This window comes from Lactuca serriola, chromosome 3 (genome assembly GCF_051521515.1).
Source record: "Lactuca serriola cultivar US96UC23 chromosome 3, Lser_US96UC23_V15, whole genome shotgun sequence".
In the NCBI taxonomy this organism is placed as follows: domain Eukaryota; kingdom Viridiplantae; phylum Streptophyta; class Magnoliopsida; order Asterales; family Asteraceae; genus Lactuca; species Lactuca serriola.
In genome coordinates, this window is record NC_136410.1 from 302,286,533 (window position 1) to 302,306,417 (window position 19,885).

At 36.0% G+C, this 19,885-nt stretch overlaps 1 protein-coding gene across 1 annotated transcript; it reads left to right on the plus strand.

Annotated features, from left to right (window-relative positions):
• The first annotated feature begins 2,795 nt into the window (after positions 1–2,795).
• Positions 2,796–6,222, plus strand: LOC145094117 (rop guanine nucleotide exchange factor 3-like). Its single transcript, XM_079032398.1, has 8 exons — positions 2,796–3,085; positions 3,241–3,606; positions 3,674–3,790; positions 3,907–4,061; positions 4,412–4,486; positions 4,788–5,081; positions 5,206–5,538; positions 6,010–6,222. The coding sequence occupies exons 2-8, from the start codon at positions 3,282–3,284 to the stop codon at positions 6,133–6,135; spliced, it is 1,425 nt and encodes a 474-aa protein (XP_078888524.1). The 5' UTR covers positions 2,796–3,085; positions 3,241–3,281; the 3' UTR covers positions 6,136–6,222.
• Positions 6,223–19,885: the final 13,663 nt, after the last annotated feature.

Below are 19,885 nucleotides of genomic sequence, written 5' to 3' on the forward strand. Positions count from 1 at the left end.
ATGTAATTTGCGTATTGGGAAAACATCGGGTTTTCCCGGAAAGTTCAACATTTTCACCTATGTGATGTATACAAAGTTCAACAATTATACATGTTTTCTAAATCGACAAGCATATTTACGGATCTTCACACTTTTTATAAACAAATACTCTTTTCAGAAAATATCGGATTTTCTGGGTTTTTCAAACTTCACAAAAATCATTTTTCCATAACATTACTTATGAACTCACCAACATTTCATATGTTGACGTTTTTCCAAAATAACTTGTATTCTCAGGTAACAGGTAAGCCGAAGAATAAGTATCAGGAAATGTCATGGTGTTTTGCTTAAATTATCTATCAGACAGTCTATGTTATGGAATTGTAATATTTAAAACAATGTACTGAATGTAAACAATATTAGTTGTAATATTCCAATGCATGGTGATGATTTGTGTTATGATTCATGTATATTAATTGTGATGGTATTCAATTTGAGTCACAAGAGCCCTCGGACGTTTCTGCCGTCCGGTTCGGGGGTGTGACAATTAGGCATTTTACCAAACATAGCCTCTGTTGTCCATCTTCATTTTTATTCATTCCCAGATGATAGAACCAGAAAAAAAGAGTTTGTCTAGTGCCCTTTGCCACTTTCGTTTCAGTTTTCCATCTCCAAATTGAAGAGCAAAATACAGTTCAGTCATCGGGGGAAAGAAGAAACCGAAATCACCAATTCCATTTCCCATTTTCAGTGTTCCCATTTATGTTTCTGTTTTTCATCTTAAAAATGAAGAACATTGAAAGATTTAACAGTTGGATCCTTGGAGTAAAAAAAACTTAATTAGCAATTTGGGTCATCGGAGGAAGGTAGAAACGTTGTGGTGATGAAGAAGCCAAGAACAAACACACACTATAGTCAAAACTTGAATTTTGTAAAACCAACAACAATTCATACCTGTTTAAAGTTCATATCAGAAGGTTGCTTTATGTGCTCAATGAACAATCAATCATCTTCGCCTTTAAACATCCCAATCACAAATCACAAAGGTAAGGTATTTAGGGCTCCAATCGATCAATGTTGAAACCGGAGGCGGGTGGCTGAGAAAATGGCGAATCTAGGGCTCCAAGCTCAGTTTAAGTTGAAATAATGTTGAAGGTAAGGTATTTACAGAAAACAAAACCTTCAACAGCCTCCTGAAGAAAATCACGTCAGCGCCTTTCTCCAATCACAACCAAGCTCTCGCTTCTCGCTTCTCTCTCCTCTCACTACCTATGTAGTGTCTTCTCCTTGGCGAGTCCCCTAGCGAGTGCTAGGGGGCGGTGTTCTGTGTCCATAGCGAGTCTTAGCGAGGGTGTATGGCGAGTCCACTCTTCTTAGCCTTAGTAGCACCTTTAACTATAACCATTAAAAAAATAATAAAATTGTGTTGCGTTTGACCTTTGAACCCAATGAGAGTCTTTATATGTTGGATGATGAAACAATCATTGTTCTACACAAATCATCATCAACTAACTTTTAACAACACATATTTTTATAGAACTACATGCTAAAGGAGCTTAGAAATAGGATTTAGAAAGTTCCTTCAATTGTAATTATATTTTTAAAAGAAAAATAAATGAAGAGTTTGATAGCAAATGCGGATTTGTTCATGATTAATTTTTGTGTGAAGTACAATTAAAATTAGATATATATATCTGTTTCGAGAAAATAATAAACAAGGCTGGATTCGTCCACGTGAAAATTAAATCATGGCTACTTTCTTTATTATGTTAAACCCCATGTCAACTCCATAAGCCATTCATGATCCTTGCTGATTTATTTTATAATCAATTAAAAATTTAACAAAATAAACTCAACTTTAATGGCTTGCACGTCTACCATAAAAACTCCATACGCAAGCAATTTCCTTTTAGCAAATTAACGTAAATATAATATATTTTAATTAATTTTTTTATTTTATAAAAATATCAAAAACATAATGTTTTATGCTCTAGAATCTAGGAAAAGTCCAGTTATTTCATAATAGAATTTTTTTTCCCGTTAAATAGTCTCTTATTTAATTACGAGGATATACTCTTTTTAGTTTTATGTTAAGTATAACGATTATTAATTTTTATAACTAATTAAAACCCTTTTCTTTTAACTTTTATTATTAGAAAAGCAATAAATTTTGACAAAAAAAATTATTAACTTCATATTTTGATTTAATGTGATATCTATACTAATAAATAAAACTCATTTTCTGCCACATGTCATGTCCTCATTGATTTGGACACATGACATTTTAATAGATTTTTAGAATTTATTTATTTCCACATGTAATTTTCTGATTTGTTCACATATAATAACTTATTTCGGTTATAATATTGAGAGAAATAAATGTTTCCTTGAAAATGAATTGATATATTTATAATGAAATAAATGTCATAATTAATGAAAGCTCTAAAATTGATATTGATATTAAATTTAATGTTTAAATATTGATATTAAATTTGTATTTTTAATAAACTCGTGTAGTACACGAGTTTTACACCTAGTTTAATAATATTATATAGATTTTTCAAAATGGTATAATATAATATATTAAGAAACATAAATAAAATTGTAAGAAAATAAATTAATTAATAAAGATATTTTGTTAAAAATCGAATAAGTATATATTTTATTATTTTTACGTAATTTAGGCGCGGAGAATATGCTTTGTGAGTGTTTGCCGGTGGGATAATATTTGTTTTGAATTATATTAATTTATCAACAAAAATAAAAAAATAATAATAAAATTGTGTTGCCTTTGACCTTTGAACACGATGAGAGTCTTTATATGTTGGATGGAATCAGATGATGAAACAATCATTCTTCTACACAAATCATCATCAACTAACTTTTAGCAACTGGGTTTCGCTTGTTTGATTCAGAAGTGCTGGGATTTTTTATCAGACGATTGCAAATTCTTTAAAAACAAGTTTTGATCATGAGCATGATGATATACTGATATGAGTCAGAGTTTTCTTCGAAGAATTGAGTTTTATTTTTCCTCTCTCAGAAGACAAGAATTGAAGAATTAGCAACTGTGATCAGATGATTTCTTATGATTGTTAACAAAAAGGTGAAATTCCCCTAAGGATTTGCTCATTGGTATTCATTTCCCCACATTCTGATCCATTCGAACGTTTTGTATTATTGTATATTCCATCTTCATTCTCAAGAGTCCAAAAATATCCACACACTTATCGTGCACACCAACTGTTTGCTTTTATGCAGGACTGAACATCAAACGATTTCGTGAAGAAAAGAGGTGTAAAATGGAGAAATTTGACGTTTTAGAAGAGATCTCTGATCCTGGATTAGAATCATTACGAATTTCCTCAATGGATCATGATCAATCATCACCCACATTGAACTCAACACACAGTGGAAATTCAAATTCTTATGCTTACTGTAGAACCAACTCAGAGACTACTTCAGTTTTCTCTGAACAATTAACAGATGATTTTACTAGCTCCTCATCAGATAGAAATTCTCCAGTATGCTGGCCAGCTACAGGAAGATCACCTTATCAGCCAACCCTTTCAAGATTCGGTGGAATTAGGCATAATCACAGGCAAGATCTGAAACCTGCTGATTTTGGTGAGTTTTTTTTATTGCAATTCAATTAGTTTATTCACAGAATTTTGATTTAAATTTGTTTGATCAGAGCTTGAAATGATGAAAGAAAGATTTTCAAAGCTTTTGTTGGGGGAGGATATGTCGGGTAGTGGGAAAGGAGTTTCAACTGCAGTTACTATCTCTAATGCTATCACAAATCTTTATGGTATGCACATACATACTCTTCTCTCTAAAAGAACTTCATAAATTGTATAAAAAAAGTAAATGAGGGATAGAACCATTATATAGAAAAGTAAATGAATATTTGAATCTTTTTTGTAGTTTCTATGTTTGGTCAACACCAGAGGCTAGAACCATTATATATGGATAAAAAGATGATGTGGAAAAGGGAAATGACATGCTTATTATCCGTATGTGATTACATTGTTGAACACATACCACCAATGCAACACTTACAAAATGGAGCATCCATGGAGGTAACACAAAATATATGTATATATTTTTTTCTTTTTTATATTATTCTTGACTTTTTATTGTCAACCAATCATCACTCTTTTGAAAAAAAACCAAGGTCCGGTTTGTTAAACAAAGCAAGACATGACATGTGGGATGTCAATGACAAAAAAAAATGCAATTTTTCATACCACCCAATGGGTGTAAAAGACATAAATGCCCTCCTCATTCTCATTGTCAAAAAGTAGCCCTAAAAACTCTTCAGTTTGCAATTAGATGATGGATTTTTTTTTGGTCAAATTACAAGAAGTGAATTTTATGCATTTTGTATTTTGAAATTTTTGTGATTGGATTTGGTTTTAATTTTTGTCAGATGATGTTTAGCAGGCTGAGATCAGATATAGATATCAACCTTCCCGCCTTAATTAAGCTTGATGCATTGCTCATAGTAAGCACATCACATTCCTTAATCTTCATGAAAACACCTCTTTTTTGTTTATCTATATTAACTAATGAATTCACAATAATCAACATGTATATTTCTTAAACTACAAGTCCCTAATAAGAAATAATTTGAAAGTACAACGCTACAATAAGAAAAAAAAACATAAGTACAATGATATAATTTGAAAGTACAATGCTATAATTGTGAAAATTGAAGTAACAATGATACAATAAGGAAAAAATAGAAAGTACATTGCTATTTATTTCGTTTATCCCAACTAAATCCTCTCTATTTCTGATTTTAGGAAATACTAGAGAGTTTTCAAGAAACAGAATTTTGGTATGATGAACAAGGAAGCATATCGGGAAAGTCACTAAACGGATCATTCCGGAAGGTTCCTCAGCCTCACCGGAACGAAGAAAAGTGGTGGTTGCCGGTGCCTTGTGTCCCCTCCGGCGGCCTCTCGGAGGCGGCTAAAAAGCATTTGAGACAGAAACGTGATTCGGCCAATCAAATACATAAAGCAGCAATGGCCATTAATACCAACCTACTTTCCGATATGGAAATCCCTCGTACGTATATTGCTTCCCTTCCTAAGGTTTGACTTTGACTTTCACCCTCTATTAATTTTCACTTTTGACCCTCTATAAAAAATGGGAATATTTTTCAAAGATTTTTACAAGTGTAACAATTATTTACACTCTTCTAAATCTTTTTTTTAGAGTGGAAGAGCAAGTGTAGGTGATACGATATACCGATACATGACTTCAACAACCAAATTCTCCCCAGACTACCTCCTCGATTTGCTCAACATAACCTCTGAACACGAAGCACTTGAAATAGCGGATCGTGTAGAGGCGGCTATGTTCACATGGAGACAAAAAGCATCCTTAAACCATCCAAAAACATCATGGGACATAGTTAAGGAACACATGGAGGGGGACAAGAATGTCGTACTAGCCGAAAAAGCACATGTTTTGTTGTTTAGTTTGAAACAACGATTCCCCGAACTTGCACAAACAACATTAGACACGAGCAAGATTCAATACAATAAGGTGAGTTTGTGAAATGTTTTTGATATTAAATGGACATTTAGGTGTTGTTTCTTTTTGACACAAGGGTAAAAATGGTTATTTTTCGAAAATAGGAAAATGTTAAAGTTTGTGAAAAAGGTTGTTTTTCATTACTTGTGGACATTTAAGTTGTCGTATGACTTATTTCCATACAAAAGGGCAAAATGGACGTTTTTCGAAAAGGTCAAAATGGTAAGTTTGTGAAAAGTACATTGTCTGACACAAGTAGATGGTAGCTTTCTAATATACAAAAGCACGTTGTTATTTCTTGAATCTAACCCTAAAGTAAAAAAGTACATGGTTCAAAATATTTTAATAATCTGTTCAAATTTGTTTCTTATGAACTTTAGGTTTTCTTTTTTTATTATTTTTATAAGAACAATGTTTTTAAAAAGTCACTTATGTGATGTTTTTTTTTTTTTAAATTCTAATTAATTTCTGGTGTACTTGTAGGATGTGGGACAAGCTATATTAGAAAGTTACTCAAGGGTTTTGGAAGGTTTAGCATTCAATATTGTTGGTTGGATTGAAGATGTATTATTTGTAGATAAATCCATGAGAAACAAAGAAGAGTGTTAGGTCTTGTTTTTGCAATTTGTAATATTTTGTATTTGTTGTCATTATATTTCACCATGAGAAATACCCTTTTTGGGGTTTATAACGATAGTTTGGTCTTACTTGTAACAATAATTACAAACAAAAATTATAGTATAAAAATTAATGAAGGTCATATAAATGCCACATTAGCAGATAATCCTTGAAGTTTCATCATACAATAATACTTAACCGGTGTCGGTCACCGGTACACAAATCAACAACTGCAAGGGCATATCCGTAAAATACCGCCACTTAGGTTGCTCGGAGTGGAGAGGTCTCCACGCATGAGATGCTTACGTGGAGGGCCTCTCCACGCGTGACACCCCCCCCCCCCCCCCCCCTCATTAATGGTGTGTTGGTTGTGGCGTGAAGACGAGGACAGAAGAAGACGAAGAAAGGGATTGGCTGGTCAATTTTTGACCGTTTGAAAGCATTTAATAAAAAAAAATACGTGTTTTTTATTTTTTATGTACTCTTTCTATATATACATCCATTTTACATATATTTTTCAAACCAAAATACACAAACTCTTTCAAATCAAACACACACATTCAACAAAAAATGGATGACGAGTTAGTATTGCATACACTATTGTCTGCAACACAAGACATGGTTCGTGAGAGGGCGAAAGTTCACACGGCGAGAAGAAGCATAGAAAATGGATCAACCAGGATCGAAAGGCGGCAAATGAACTTTTGGTACGTGATTATTTTTTCCCCGATAGTTTATATGATCTATCGAAATTTGAAAAACGTTTTCATATTAGTAGAAATTTATTCTTACGTATAGCTAGAAATTTGGAACGTAATTATGAGTTTTTCTAATTACGATGGAATGCTAGAGGTAAACGTGGTTTTACTACAATACAAAAATGTACGGTTGCTCTTAGACAATTGGGATATGGCATAACCGCAGACGCATGAAATGAGTATTTGAAAATGTTTGAGAGGACGGATCGGGAATGTACATATCTTTTCTGTGAGTATGTTATAGAGCTTTACTGTGACATATACTTGCGACATCCGACTAAAAATGATGCCGAGCAGTTGTATGCCGCGCATCAAGCTAAACATGGTTTTCCAGGGATGCTTGGTAGTATTGATTGTACACATTGGGAGTGGGCAAATTGTCCCAATGTGTGGCGTGGTTGTAACGCCCCAATTCTGGTATGTTGTTTAAATGTTTATCTTTTCGAGTTTTCAAGAGGGACTCGACGAGTCAGTAGCCCGAATCGTCGAGTAGGGACGGGATTTCGAGCACGTGTAAGTAGACGACTCGATGAGTCCATATTCGGGACTCGGCGAGTCCGCCAGTCTGGAAGAAACCCTAAATCCACGGGTTTTGCACCTTATTTAATCCATGTTATGAGCCCCAAACTCGCCTCTTCATCCTTAGAGTGTCATTTAGCAAACCCTAACCATTCCTTGAGTATTTTGAGCATTTCTTGTGTGAATCTTAGAGTTTTGAAGAGAAGAAGAAGGCTAGATCCAAAGGAGAAGAAGGAGATCCAAGATCTTGCATCCACTACAGAGTTTATTGAGGTATTAATAGGATCCCTTCTGTTTCTATGATTGATTCTCCATTAGAAATCCCATTTAGACCATTCTTATCCATTTCTTAGCTTGATTATTGTAGAGAGATCACATTGGGTTGAATAGCCTTCAGATCTAGCCATGTTTCAATCCCAAAAACTTAGATCTAACACCTTTATGGAGCCATTTTGCATGAAAGCCTATATCTACTCTTGTAAGTGCCTTTAAACCTTTATGGATGTCGATGTACACGTAAAGATAGGATCTTTATGTGTTAATCAAGCCTTAGGAACTCAGATCTATAAGTTGTATGCATTAGTTTTGAGCAGAATCAACTGTATAGTAGTTACATGCAACCGACTCAGCGAGTCGTTCTTCGGACTCGGCGAGTCGAGTCGCGAGTCCCCGTTTTTCCCCTTCATGAGTTATGCCGAGTGGAACCAGTGAGTAATGGGTGGACTCAGTGAGTCGGAGATCAGACTCATTCATGGAGGGAATCGGCGAGTCAGTGTCCTGACTTGCCGAGTCCAAGGCAATCTTCATATCTCAAGAACAGGCTCGGCGTGTTGTTCATACAACTCGGCAAGTCACAGTCAGAGTGTTCATATGTTAAAGTAGAACTCTACGAGTTGTTCATACAACTCGGCGAGTCGGATGTAGATTGACTGAGTGTTAGTATCGAAGAGGAACTCGTCGAGACTATGCCAAACTCGACAAGTAGTAGGGAGCAGAAATGAGAAATGAGAGTAGGGACTCGGCGAGTTGGCGGCCCAACTCGACGAGTCAAGTCAACTGTATGTTGACTTTGACCAAGAGGTTGACTTTGACCAGGGGTGAAATAGTCATTTTATTCTCAATATAGTTATCAGTATTTGATTGAGTGTACTTATGGAAATTGTAGCCGGGGAGATACCGGAGCAGCAGCAGACAGTTTCCAGAGCAGTTCATTCAGCAGTCAGACTACGATGTGAGTTTCCTTCCAGTAGGAACGGGTCTACGGCCACAATGCCGACCCGTTTAGTTAGCAGTCAGTTCCGGACTTCGGTCTGATGCAGTAGTTCAGGGTGCTTGATGTCTTTGTGATTCAAGCATGTCTATGTGTGATGTTTTCCGGACTTCGGTCCGATGCAGTATGCAGTATATGTGTTTATGCTAGTTGATATGTGTTTATGCTATGCTATGTTCAGACAGTTCCGGACTTCGGTCCGATGCAGTCAGTTCCGGACTTTTGTCTGATGCAGAGGGCAAGGCCCTGGTTAGTTCCAGACTCCGGTTCGATGCAGTTTCCGGACTTCGGTCTGATGCTGTGGGCAAGGCCCAGTATGTGTTTTCTATGTTATTGTATGGTATGTGGTAGTTTGGGGGAGCTCACTAAGCTTCGTGCTTACAGTTTCAGTTTTGGTTTCAGGTACTTCCGCAACTAAAGAAAAGAGCTCGGGATGATGGCATCGCACACACCACAACTTTAGTTTGTTCTGGGAGTTGATTAGCTTTTCGTAGATATGATTTGATACAGTCTTGATACAGTTTTATCGTGATACTTTGTTATGGTTTGAGATATTGACGTATGGGTTTTTATTTTATGATATGGATATAATGATTTTAGTAATTATTAAACAAAAAATTTTGGGTCGTATTTTGGGTCGTTTCAGTGGTCAATTCACGCGAGGTGATTATGGGGTCCCGACTGTTATATTAGAGACAATTGTTTCACATGACCTATGGTTTTGGCATGCATTCTTTGGTATGGCGGGGTCCAACAATGACCTGAATGTGCTTCAAGTGTCTCCGTTATTTAACAATATTTTGCAGGGTAAAGCACCAGACATGTCATACGTTATGAATGGAAATGAATATAAGTATGGGTATTACATAGGTGATGGAATATATCCAGAGTATGCTACAATTGTCAATTCATATTCATTTTTAGTCGATGAAAAACGAAAATTGTTCAAGTTAGCACGGGAATCTGCACAAAAGGATGTGGAACGAGCATATGGAGTTCAAAAACAAAAGTGATACATAATCAAACATTTGACACGAACATGGGATAGGGAAAAACTAACGACGATGTTGACTGTTTGTGTTATTTTACATAACATGATAATAAAGGAAAATGGCAGGGCTATCTATTCATATACCGAGAACGATATAGTTAATCCACCTGCAGTAATACAAGTTGGCAGCCTAACATACTTTTCTAGGGTTTTGGAAATACAAAATCGTGAAACACATCACAATCTACGTCACGATTTGACCGATCACTTATGGGAAAGACAATTCCAATGGGGAAATGACAATGAGGATGAGGACGATGATGATGAGGCGGATGCGGACGGTGACGACAACGAGTAGTATTTGTCTATGGTTTTGATGTATTAATTTTTTTATGTTTTTTAAGTAGTGTAATGTTTTATGTTTATTTTAGTAATTTTGGTTTTAAATTTCTATGTTTTTAATTAATGAAATGTGGTTTTATTTTTTTGTGTTTTCAAAAAATTTATTTATGTTATAAATTCTATTTTTTTATTTAATATAATGTTACAAAAATATATTTATGTTATTTATGTAATATAATGTTACAAAAAATAAAAAATAATAAAAAAATGAACATTGTTAGTGGTAACCATTTCCAATGTCTAGTGGGTTGGTGGTGAAGCTGACGCGGCACAGAGGTGGCGGCACTTTTTCAGTGGGTTGACTGTGACCACTCCCCACAGTCTTATCCTCAAGAACAACCAGATCTTGAGGCCTACGAAACCATAACACCTTTTTAGGAACCAAATCATTCACCTCAACTTTTTTTCCAAAAATGCCCTCCACGCCACCTCTCCTACTTAAACACCCCACACAACCGCGCCTTATGTCCAGATGGGCCCACGTGAACCTTGGAACAGTATTTACAAACTTTAGCCGAATAAACCATCATCAACTTCTTGACACCCGATCTTACCACATCCCATGAGATGTATTTGAACGATCATAGAGTATAGTATTCACTTAGAGTACAAGCCTTACAATAGACGATGGTTTCATGAGAATAGAATTTCCTAGAAAAAATGTCAGTTGTGACACCATCCCCCCATTAGAGGGAATTTCATCCCGAAATTCTTTCGAAATATAGGTTCATGAACGAGAGAATAGGTGGGGGTACTTCTACTTGATCTTTCTTCACGTTCCCATGTGAATTCCGGTCCGCGCTTGGCATTCTATCGAACCTTCACAATACGACTCTGCTTCGTACTCTTCACTTCTCTATTTGTGATTTCAACTAGTTCTTCGGTGAATAGGAGATTCTCGTCTACTTCGATCTCTTCTAAAGGAATGATAAGAGTTTTTCCCGATAGACACTTTTTCAAACTAGGGGCGTGGAACACGGGGTGTACGTTGCTGGATTTTCGTAGGTAGTTGCAGCTTATAAGCAATTGGACCAATTCAGGTAAGAATCTCGAACGGTCCGATGTGTCGCGGGTTCAAGTTTTCCTTGTTTCCCAAAGCGAATCATTCCTTTCCCAGGGAAAGACTCCCAATAGTACCCGGCCTCTGACTTGGAATCCCAGAGGTTTTCGTCATTTGTTAGTATAACTCTTCTGTCTGTCTCGTGATGCTTGAAGTCGAGTTCTGATTTTGGATTATCTTCTCTGTCGTTTCGCGAATGGTTTATGCTCCCGTGAGAGTATGGGCGAATGATCTGCATTTATGACCAGAAAAGAGCCTCGAAAGGAGCAACCTTGATGCTCGTGTGATAGTTGTTATGGTATGAGAATTCAATCAAGGGCAACCGGGTATCCCATGACTCGCTGAATTCAAACACCCAGACTTGGAGCATGACTTCGAGTGGTTGAATGGTTCGTTCGCTTTGGCTATTGGTTGGAGGGTGGTAAACAATGTACATGTCTAACTGTGTTCCCATAGCCTTCTGAAGTGACTGTCAAAATCTTGAAGTAATTTTGTTATCTCGATCCACACAGTGCTTTGTCCACGATATTCTCCGGCTTTGATGCTTTCCAAGGCCCGTCGTAGGTGTTGACATTGTTTTGTTCTTGCTTCGTGAGCAGACGAGTATGTTATTGATGAAAAATAATAAAAAGGCTGACTAGGAATGGTTGGGAAAACTCGGTTTGTAGGGTCCATGGATACCGTGGGAGCATTCGTTAGACCGAAGGGTATCACAACGAATTTGAAATGGTCGCGACAAGTTCGGAAAGCAGTTTTTGGAATATCCTCTTCTCGGAATCGAAGTTGGTGATAACCGGTTCTTAGATCTATTTTACAGAAGTACCTAGCTCCTTGGGGCTGGCCAAATAGGTCGTCAATCCGAGGGAGCGGGTATCGGTTTTTGATAGTGAGCTTATTCAATTCCCTAAGATTGATGCATATTCTGAAGGATCCGTCTTCTTGACGAACAAGACCGGAGCTCCCCAGGGTAAGGGGCTTGGTCCAATGAATCCTTTGCGCAACAATTCTCTCAATGGACTGGATAACTCCTGAATTTCGGCGGGAGCTACCCTGTAGGATGAATTGGCAAGTTATGTGGTTCTCGGTATGAGGTCGATTCGAAATTCGACCTATCTCTCTGGGGTATTCCCCGAAGTTCCTTGGGAAATACATCCGGAAAATCGCATGCTAATGGAATACCTTGTATGCTTACTTTTTCCTTGGCCTTGTCCACAACGTGAGTGAGGAAAACGTAGTTCTTCTTGTTCAGGCACTTCTGTGCCTTAATACATGAGTTAATACAAGGATTGGCGTCAGGTTTATCACCATAGTTTAGTAGAGTTTCGTGATTGGGGAGGTGGAGGAAAACGGCCTTGTCGCGACACATAGTATTAGCATGGTGGGGGCTTAACCCAACCATGTTGATTATCACATCAAAACTCCTAATATTTACTGGCATTAAATCTATTTGAAATGAATGTTTGTTTAGTGTTAAGGTGTACTCTACATAAATATATTTGGTTGATTCGGTTTCTCCCATTACCATCTCCATCGTAAAGGCTTCGTTTAGCTTCTAGGTTTGTTGTTTTAGTAAGTTCTCGAAGTTGTTACTAACGAAGCTTCACTCAAATCCACTATCGAATAAGATGCAAGAAAAAGAGTTGTTAAGTGGGAACGTACCAGTAACAACTGTCGGGTCTTGGACTGCTTTTCCTTAACCCAAGGTCAAGACCCTTCATGATCCTTCTGCTCCTTGATTGTTAGCCTTGGGGCAATTGCGCCTAAAGTGACCGGTTCCTCCACACCCATAGCAGGTGTGACTGGTCTCATCATTGTTGTTGTTGTTAAGGTTGTTGCGATTGTTGTTGTTTTTGTTTGGCTAACGATTCTGTCATGGATAAGTTCTACATTATTTGGTGGTGTGACACTTTCGGTTGCATTTCTTACAATGCAGCTCCCGGCAGGCTCCCTTATGATGGAAATTTCACTGTTTGCATTTTGGAAGACTTCCAGCATATGCTCTCGCTGGTGTTGATGTAGTAGGGGTCATGGTCGCATGGACAACAACAACATGTTGCTTCTTCGAGAACCCTTAAGTGGGTTGTCCCTTTCTCTTACTTTCAGACTTCTGCTTCCTATTCTTAAGCTTGGGGTTTGGAGTGCCTTGATAAGCTGTCACTTGTTGGTTTATGTGCTCGTTCCTACGACTGGATTTGTCGATGCTATTTCCACCTCTATTGGTGTTGTTTGCGTTGAGTTGTGCCATAGCAGCGGTTACTGCCGCTGTTACAGCAGCTTGGAATATAGCAAAGTCCATCTGTAGGAGCGGTGTCTCGTAGGTGTGCTTGTTATTTATGTGGGATGACATTTTCCTGCTGCATGATGATAAACCATATTGTAAGTAATGATCGTCATTCCTGGTTGTACTCTATAAATTTCGCATTTGTTGTATGATTCTCATTGTCTCCATCTACATCCCTATGATGTATTTACGGTAGTAGGTAAATCGCAAATTTGGCACGATCGTTACGTCTATTCTTAGAGTATATGGGTTGTTTTTGGTTTCGAGATCCTTAAGTATCTAGCGGTTTCGAGGGTTCGGTTGTGCATATAATTGAATTTATGCAATAACATGAAATAAAGATTGCACACAATTGTTGTTGGATTAGTGTCTAAGTCCATAACTATTTTGGTATGTACTTGACCCGATGGTGCATGGTCCTTTTGGGTTGCCTTCACCAAAGCAACTTGATTGGAGAAATAAATAGAGAGAGAGGTTATTATGATTTATTAATATGTTATAAGAATAATATATTAAAGCATAAATCATATTTGTTTAATTAATATTGGTCAATAATTAATTAAGAATTAATTTTGTGATCAAGTGTAATTAATTAAACTAGAGGGGCTGAATTGTAATTATGTGATAGTTACAACATAAGGTAAGGGTTATCTTATATATATGGTGAACGAATTTGAGGTGTAAATCCCTTAGAATTTGACTAGGATAAGGATTTCTAGGAGTTATCTTATGGTTGCTTGGTGGATAAGCAACTAGATAAGGATAAGGACTAAAACCCTAATCTTTACACCTATATAAACCCCCTAAGGCTTGTGAATTCGGCCAACCCTTCCCAAGAAGTCCTAGGGACGAATTCTAACACCTCTCCTCTCTCTTTATACCTTCTCCACTTGCTTATGGTGTTTGTAAGCCATTAGAGGAGTGACAATTGTGACTCTCAGCTTTCCAAGGTCAATTCAAGGAGGAATTGGATTGTTATTGCTATATAACAATCAAGGTATGTTCTCAAACCTAATTATATGTTAATATTGATTTCCATATGCTAGAATTAGGGTTTATAGTCTTGGATTCAAAGTATGTACAATAGAGAAACCTAGATCCGAGCATTAGGGTTTGTATGAGCACATAGGATGTCTTCTGACAAAAACCCATCAGTGGTATCAGAGCTTTGATTGGTTTCTATTGTATTGATGCTTGTTGTAACTGAAAAATTCGATTTTTTGCATTCTGGAGGCTGGACTCGCCGAGTCCATGGCTGAACTCGCCGAGTCCAAGGTGACTCGACGAGTCCAAGGCTGACTCGACGAGTCAACTCGTCAGAAGGAGGGTACTTCGGGATTTCTTGCTGTTTTTGCTTATGGATAGTTACCTTATCATGTTAGATCATTATTAATCCGATTATATGATATATTTGACTATAATTTTGATCTAATTGAAGATATTTATCAATTAATAAGATAATTGTTTCCTTATAAGATAATTGATTAATTATTTTGAGTAAATTGATAAATTGTTTTGCAAGAAATCATTAAATAAATCAAATATGGATAATTATGTTATTAAATGTTAATTTGAATTATTTGTTATTTGATCCTTGTTGTTATGAAAAGTTTCATGTTTTGCCCTTTAGGTTTTATAGTTTAAATTTGAACCCAAAAGTTTTGTAGTTTTGAAATTTAAATAGTTAAAACCCTGATGTTTTGAAAAAAGGTTTCAAAACTTGCCCTCAAGTTTTGGAATTTAAATTTTGATTAAATGGTTTAATTTTGATGTGTATTTAAATTCTAAACCCTTATGGTTTGAAATGTTTCAAAACTTGCCCTCAAGTTTTGGAATTTAAAAGTTGATTAAAAGTTTAATTAGGAATGTTAAATTCTAAAACTCTAGTATTGTTTTGAAAAAGTTCAAATCACACCCTTATGGTTTTGTTAATTAATTAAGGTGTATAATTAAAAGAAGTTTAATAAATCCATAAAAGTTTAGGTTTACAATTTAATTGAATTAAAGGTATAATTGTTAAATTTAACCACATGGTATTTTAAAAGTGTTAAAATACACCCCATACTATATATAACATTAAATGTCTAACATTATATATATGTATGAGTAAAAGTCAGTCTTACCGTTAGTAGGCCTCATTCACGAAGCTGGTCTATAAGGGGTGTTTAAGGAAATTGCCTATAAAATGGCGATTGAATGGGTATCCACTCTTACCCACCGCACTCTTGACTAGTGGAGGGTCGTTAGCCGAACGGGTAGGATAGGACGAAACCTTCCATTATAAGTATAATGAATTACAAAAGTAACTAAATGTTTTTCAAAATTCCCAATCTTAGTTACTTAGGCAAAAGTGAATTGATGCAATTCCATGAAATTACACTTTGTGCCCTTGCGAAGACGTTAGTGGAGCGTGTGTGGTTTACCGGCACACTAAATGGGTCTAAGCAAAGGTAGCAAAGGGTGACTCAATGTTTGTCATAGTTCGGTGGAGCGTGTGTGGTTTACCGGCACATCGAATAGGTGACTGTAACATGTGAGTGCACCTTGTAAGTTTGCATGGTTATTCACACCCACTTTGTGATCCTCGGCATCCCAGTCACAAATAAGAGGGGCATATCGAGATTTAAACATGCCATTGAAAGTTCAATGAATCTCAAAGGATCTAGGAGTTTTCATAGATTTAAAACTTAAATTTCTTTTTCGTTTTTTGTGGTGGAAATTAGTGAATCGTCATTCACTTACCTTCAAATATTCTGCAATTAGGGTTACGGCATCCCTCTCCCGAGTTGTAGAATATTGTGTTGGGTCCTAGCCTTAGTATCTCATTTGGGTGATTTACTAAGGACTCAATCTATCAACTAACTTGAATTCGTTTTCTCCCGTATTGTAGATGTCAAAGTTCGACAACTATGGTTTTCCCAAATCCCGTGGAACAAGCTTTCCACATGAAGATGGTATTCCACGATTCAATCGAGGAACGAGAAATCATGCTTCACTTCCTCCTCCTCCTATTGTTTTCCCCAACCCACAAGATCGAAGAATTGAAAGGTTCAATATCACTAAAGCCCTATTGGAAATGAAACATGAAGATGGTAAACCCGTGTGTGCCCATGTTCTAGGAATGAAATCACACATTGATAGGTTGATAATGTTGGGTGTGTCATTCCCAGATGAGTTGGCTGTGAATTGGGTTTTGCAGTCACTTCCTGAATCATATAATGAGTTCAAAAGAAAGTATTATATGATGAATCATGACGACAACCTCATTGACCTAACTTACATGCTCATTGTTGCTGAATCAGAAATGATTTGGCGAAGCAATGGAGCGTATTTGTTGGGAAAGTCAACCGACCATGCTTCCGAAGACGTTCTAGGAGAACCGACCTGCGTTTGCTGCCAAAAGAAAGGGCGTTGGATACAAGTCTGCCCAAAGAGCCTGAAGAGTCCAGAAGATGGGAGAGTCAAAGAGTATGGTTGCGCTTCAGGTAAAATCCACTATCTAACTCCATTAAGTTCCTATTCATTAATTCTTAATACATAATGTAATAAGATTGCATTTGAATGTTTTACAGGATCGGTGAAAAGAAAGGAAGCTTGGTGAAAGAGCAAGATGAATCTAATCACAAGGAATGGATCTTGATCGCATGGACTTGAAGATTAGATTTTGATCTTAGATAGTTATGATAGAGTTGTTAGAAATTTTTCTTTCGAAATACATAGTTTTCAATGGATTTTGCATTGTAAGGACATATGTTTTCCGCTGCTTTTATAAATAAAATAAATTTTCGTTTGAGTTACTTATTTATTTATTTATTTCCTTGCAATGAAATCGTTATGAAAATTAGTGTTTGCATATTTCTACAACAAATGGATATGATTCTTATTTATGGTGTTTATGGAAAAGTCGAGAATTTACCAAATAGGGAGAGTTTCTCATCGCCCAAGTTTCAATTGGACAGAAATTTGGAATCATGCAACTTGGTTGCACGATGAATGAGAAATTTCATATTTGGAAATTAGACTAATACATTGACAAAGTGTCAAGTGAAGGACTTGGAGATCGAATACACAAAGTTGCGTGTTGATCAAGTCCACCATAAGAGTAACAATGATATTCGTCATGATTTACTAAAGGTTTAGTAAATATGATTATACTTACATGATTAGGTGTAATTCTGAATTGATTAAAGGGTTTAAATCAATAGCAAAACGAATAAGAAGAATCAAGTAGGCAGAAAGATAAAAGTTTCTCCATTCTAAGAAGAAGGGAGAGTAGCTTTTATGCTTTATGATAGGTCTTAATGATTAAGAACCATATTTCAATTGATCCTCTAAGTGAGTCTTAGTACAATTGAATGTCTAAGAAGAGGAATCAAGAATTGAAGAAATGGTTAAATCAATAAGTCAATCATACTTCGTTCCAATAACAAGTCTTAAAGTTAAGATTGTGACATTGAGTGAAAGGTATTAAGAAGGTTTGTAACTTTCATTAAATGTGGAAAGTTGTGATGTCTTGGATAAGACAAAGACCAACTACGACCAATTTATGAAGTCTTTTGATAAAAGCTACACTAACTCTTGAATATTTGTTTGTTAGGAAATGGTTTTTGACAAGAGAATCTTATATGTCAAGGAGTCAGTGGGAGTCTTAATGGTCTTGAAAGGTTTCAAGAACAAATCAAATAAACCTTATCGATCATCACTAGCACACGAGTTGAGGTTTACAACCTATCGTGTTGACATTATTTTGATTCTGTGCCAATCCAATCGAGTTAATTGTGCATGTGAGTTCTATGAGTTCTCATTTTGAACGCATAAAAGGCAAAGCACCTTAATCAATGAAAGGTACATTGATAGGAAAGGGTGAGCTCCTTAACTACTTGGAAGACATGGTGGGCAGCTGTGCTACCATAAAGGCAAGAAATCGAGATCAAGAAAGTTCGATCCATAAGAGTTTGAATTTGTCGTAAACTTTGGTTTTGAAAAATTCACATGGATAGGAACAAATACACTGTTTAAATCTAAGTGTCATAAGATTTCCTCCTTCATGAAAATGATTGTGAGGAAATGCTTTCACTAAGACAGATTTTAAGAAGATAGTGATTGTAAAATTGCATTCTCGAATTCAATTATGGTTACGGCATCCCTTTCCATAATTTGAATTGTGAGGTTCGGCAATTAGTCTTAATTGTTTAGACACACATATGAACTATCGAAGGCAAATGTGTATAAGTTCAAGAAACATTGATGAAAGATTATCAAAGCACTAAGTATTAGAAACATGAACTTAAGAAATTCAATAAGCATTGTTTTTCTGAAAGTTAAGATGTTTATGAATACATGTCGAAGCTAGTGGGAGCATAAGTGTTATGTTTTATAATAATCATCAAGATAGTGGGAGCATAAAAGTTATGATTGTATGATTATTAAGGAAAGTATTGCAAGATTAGCAATATTAATTATAGAAAACAAGAGTCATACTTTGCAAAGTCGCAATAGTTGAAGAGTTGTTTTGCTATAATTAAGGGAGAGAATATTATGCTTCATTTCAAATCTAAAGGTTTAGGTTGAGAAATGTTAATAAAATTTAGTCAAAGGTACAAAGTGTGTTCTTAAAATTTCGATTATGATTACGGCATCCCTCTTCACAATTCGAATTTTGAGAACATAGCAAATAAAACATTATGCGTCGTGTCCCATACGCTTCGGGTATAGGATCGATTGCAAATGCTTTAATGTTTGACCATTCTAAAATTTTCCAAATGTCGAGCACATTTAGAGGGAAAAAGGACTAGAATCGGTTTGGACTAAAATAATTAAACAACTATCAAAGGACAATCCAAGTTCGACGAGGATTGGTCGCTTGTGAGTAGTTGGAAGTATAGTATTGGAAAATATGGAAATGTTTCCATATTGGATGGACTATATCGACATCGTTACGAATAGATAAGATTCTATTAAGAATGAGTTGTCATATGGAACATATGGAAGTGTGTCCATATTGGGAATTGAATATTGAGAAATCTATGACTAGATTAGAAACTTCTATGCAAAAGGATGTTCAAAGAAAGTACTTTAAGTGAGAGACATCACATCTATGGAATTGTCTTGTAACAATCTCCGATAGAAGACTTTGTAATATCATTGGCAACAGTCTTTGTGACTTTGGTGTAGTGACATTACAAAAGAGATCATTGCATAAAATGTTAGAATCTAGCATATTCTATAAGTAGCAAGAATTTGATATTCTTTCACTTATGAAAAGGATTTGGAGTTGTGAAATGAGAATGATTGGAAATGTGTGATCTATTTCACAAAGTAAGAACCATAGGTAAACATTGTGTGCATGCTAGGAGCATGGGACAAGTGTTGTAATTCAAGTAAGAAGTTGATTACCCGAAACTACAAATAATGAGTAATCAATATGGTGATAAATAAAAGGTGTTTTATTTATGCTCAA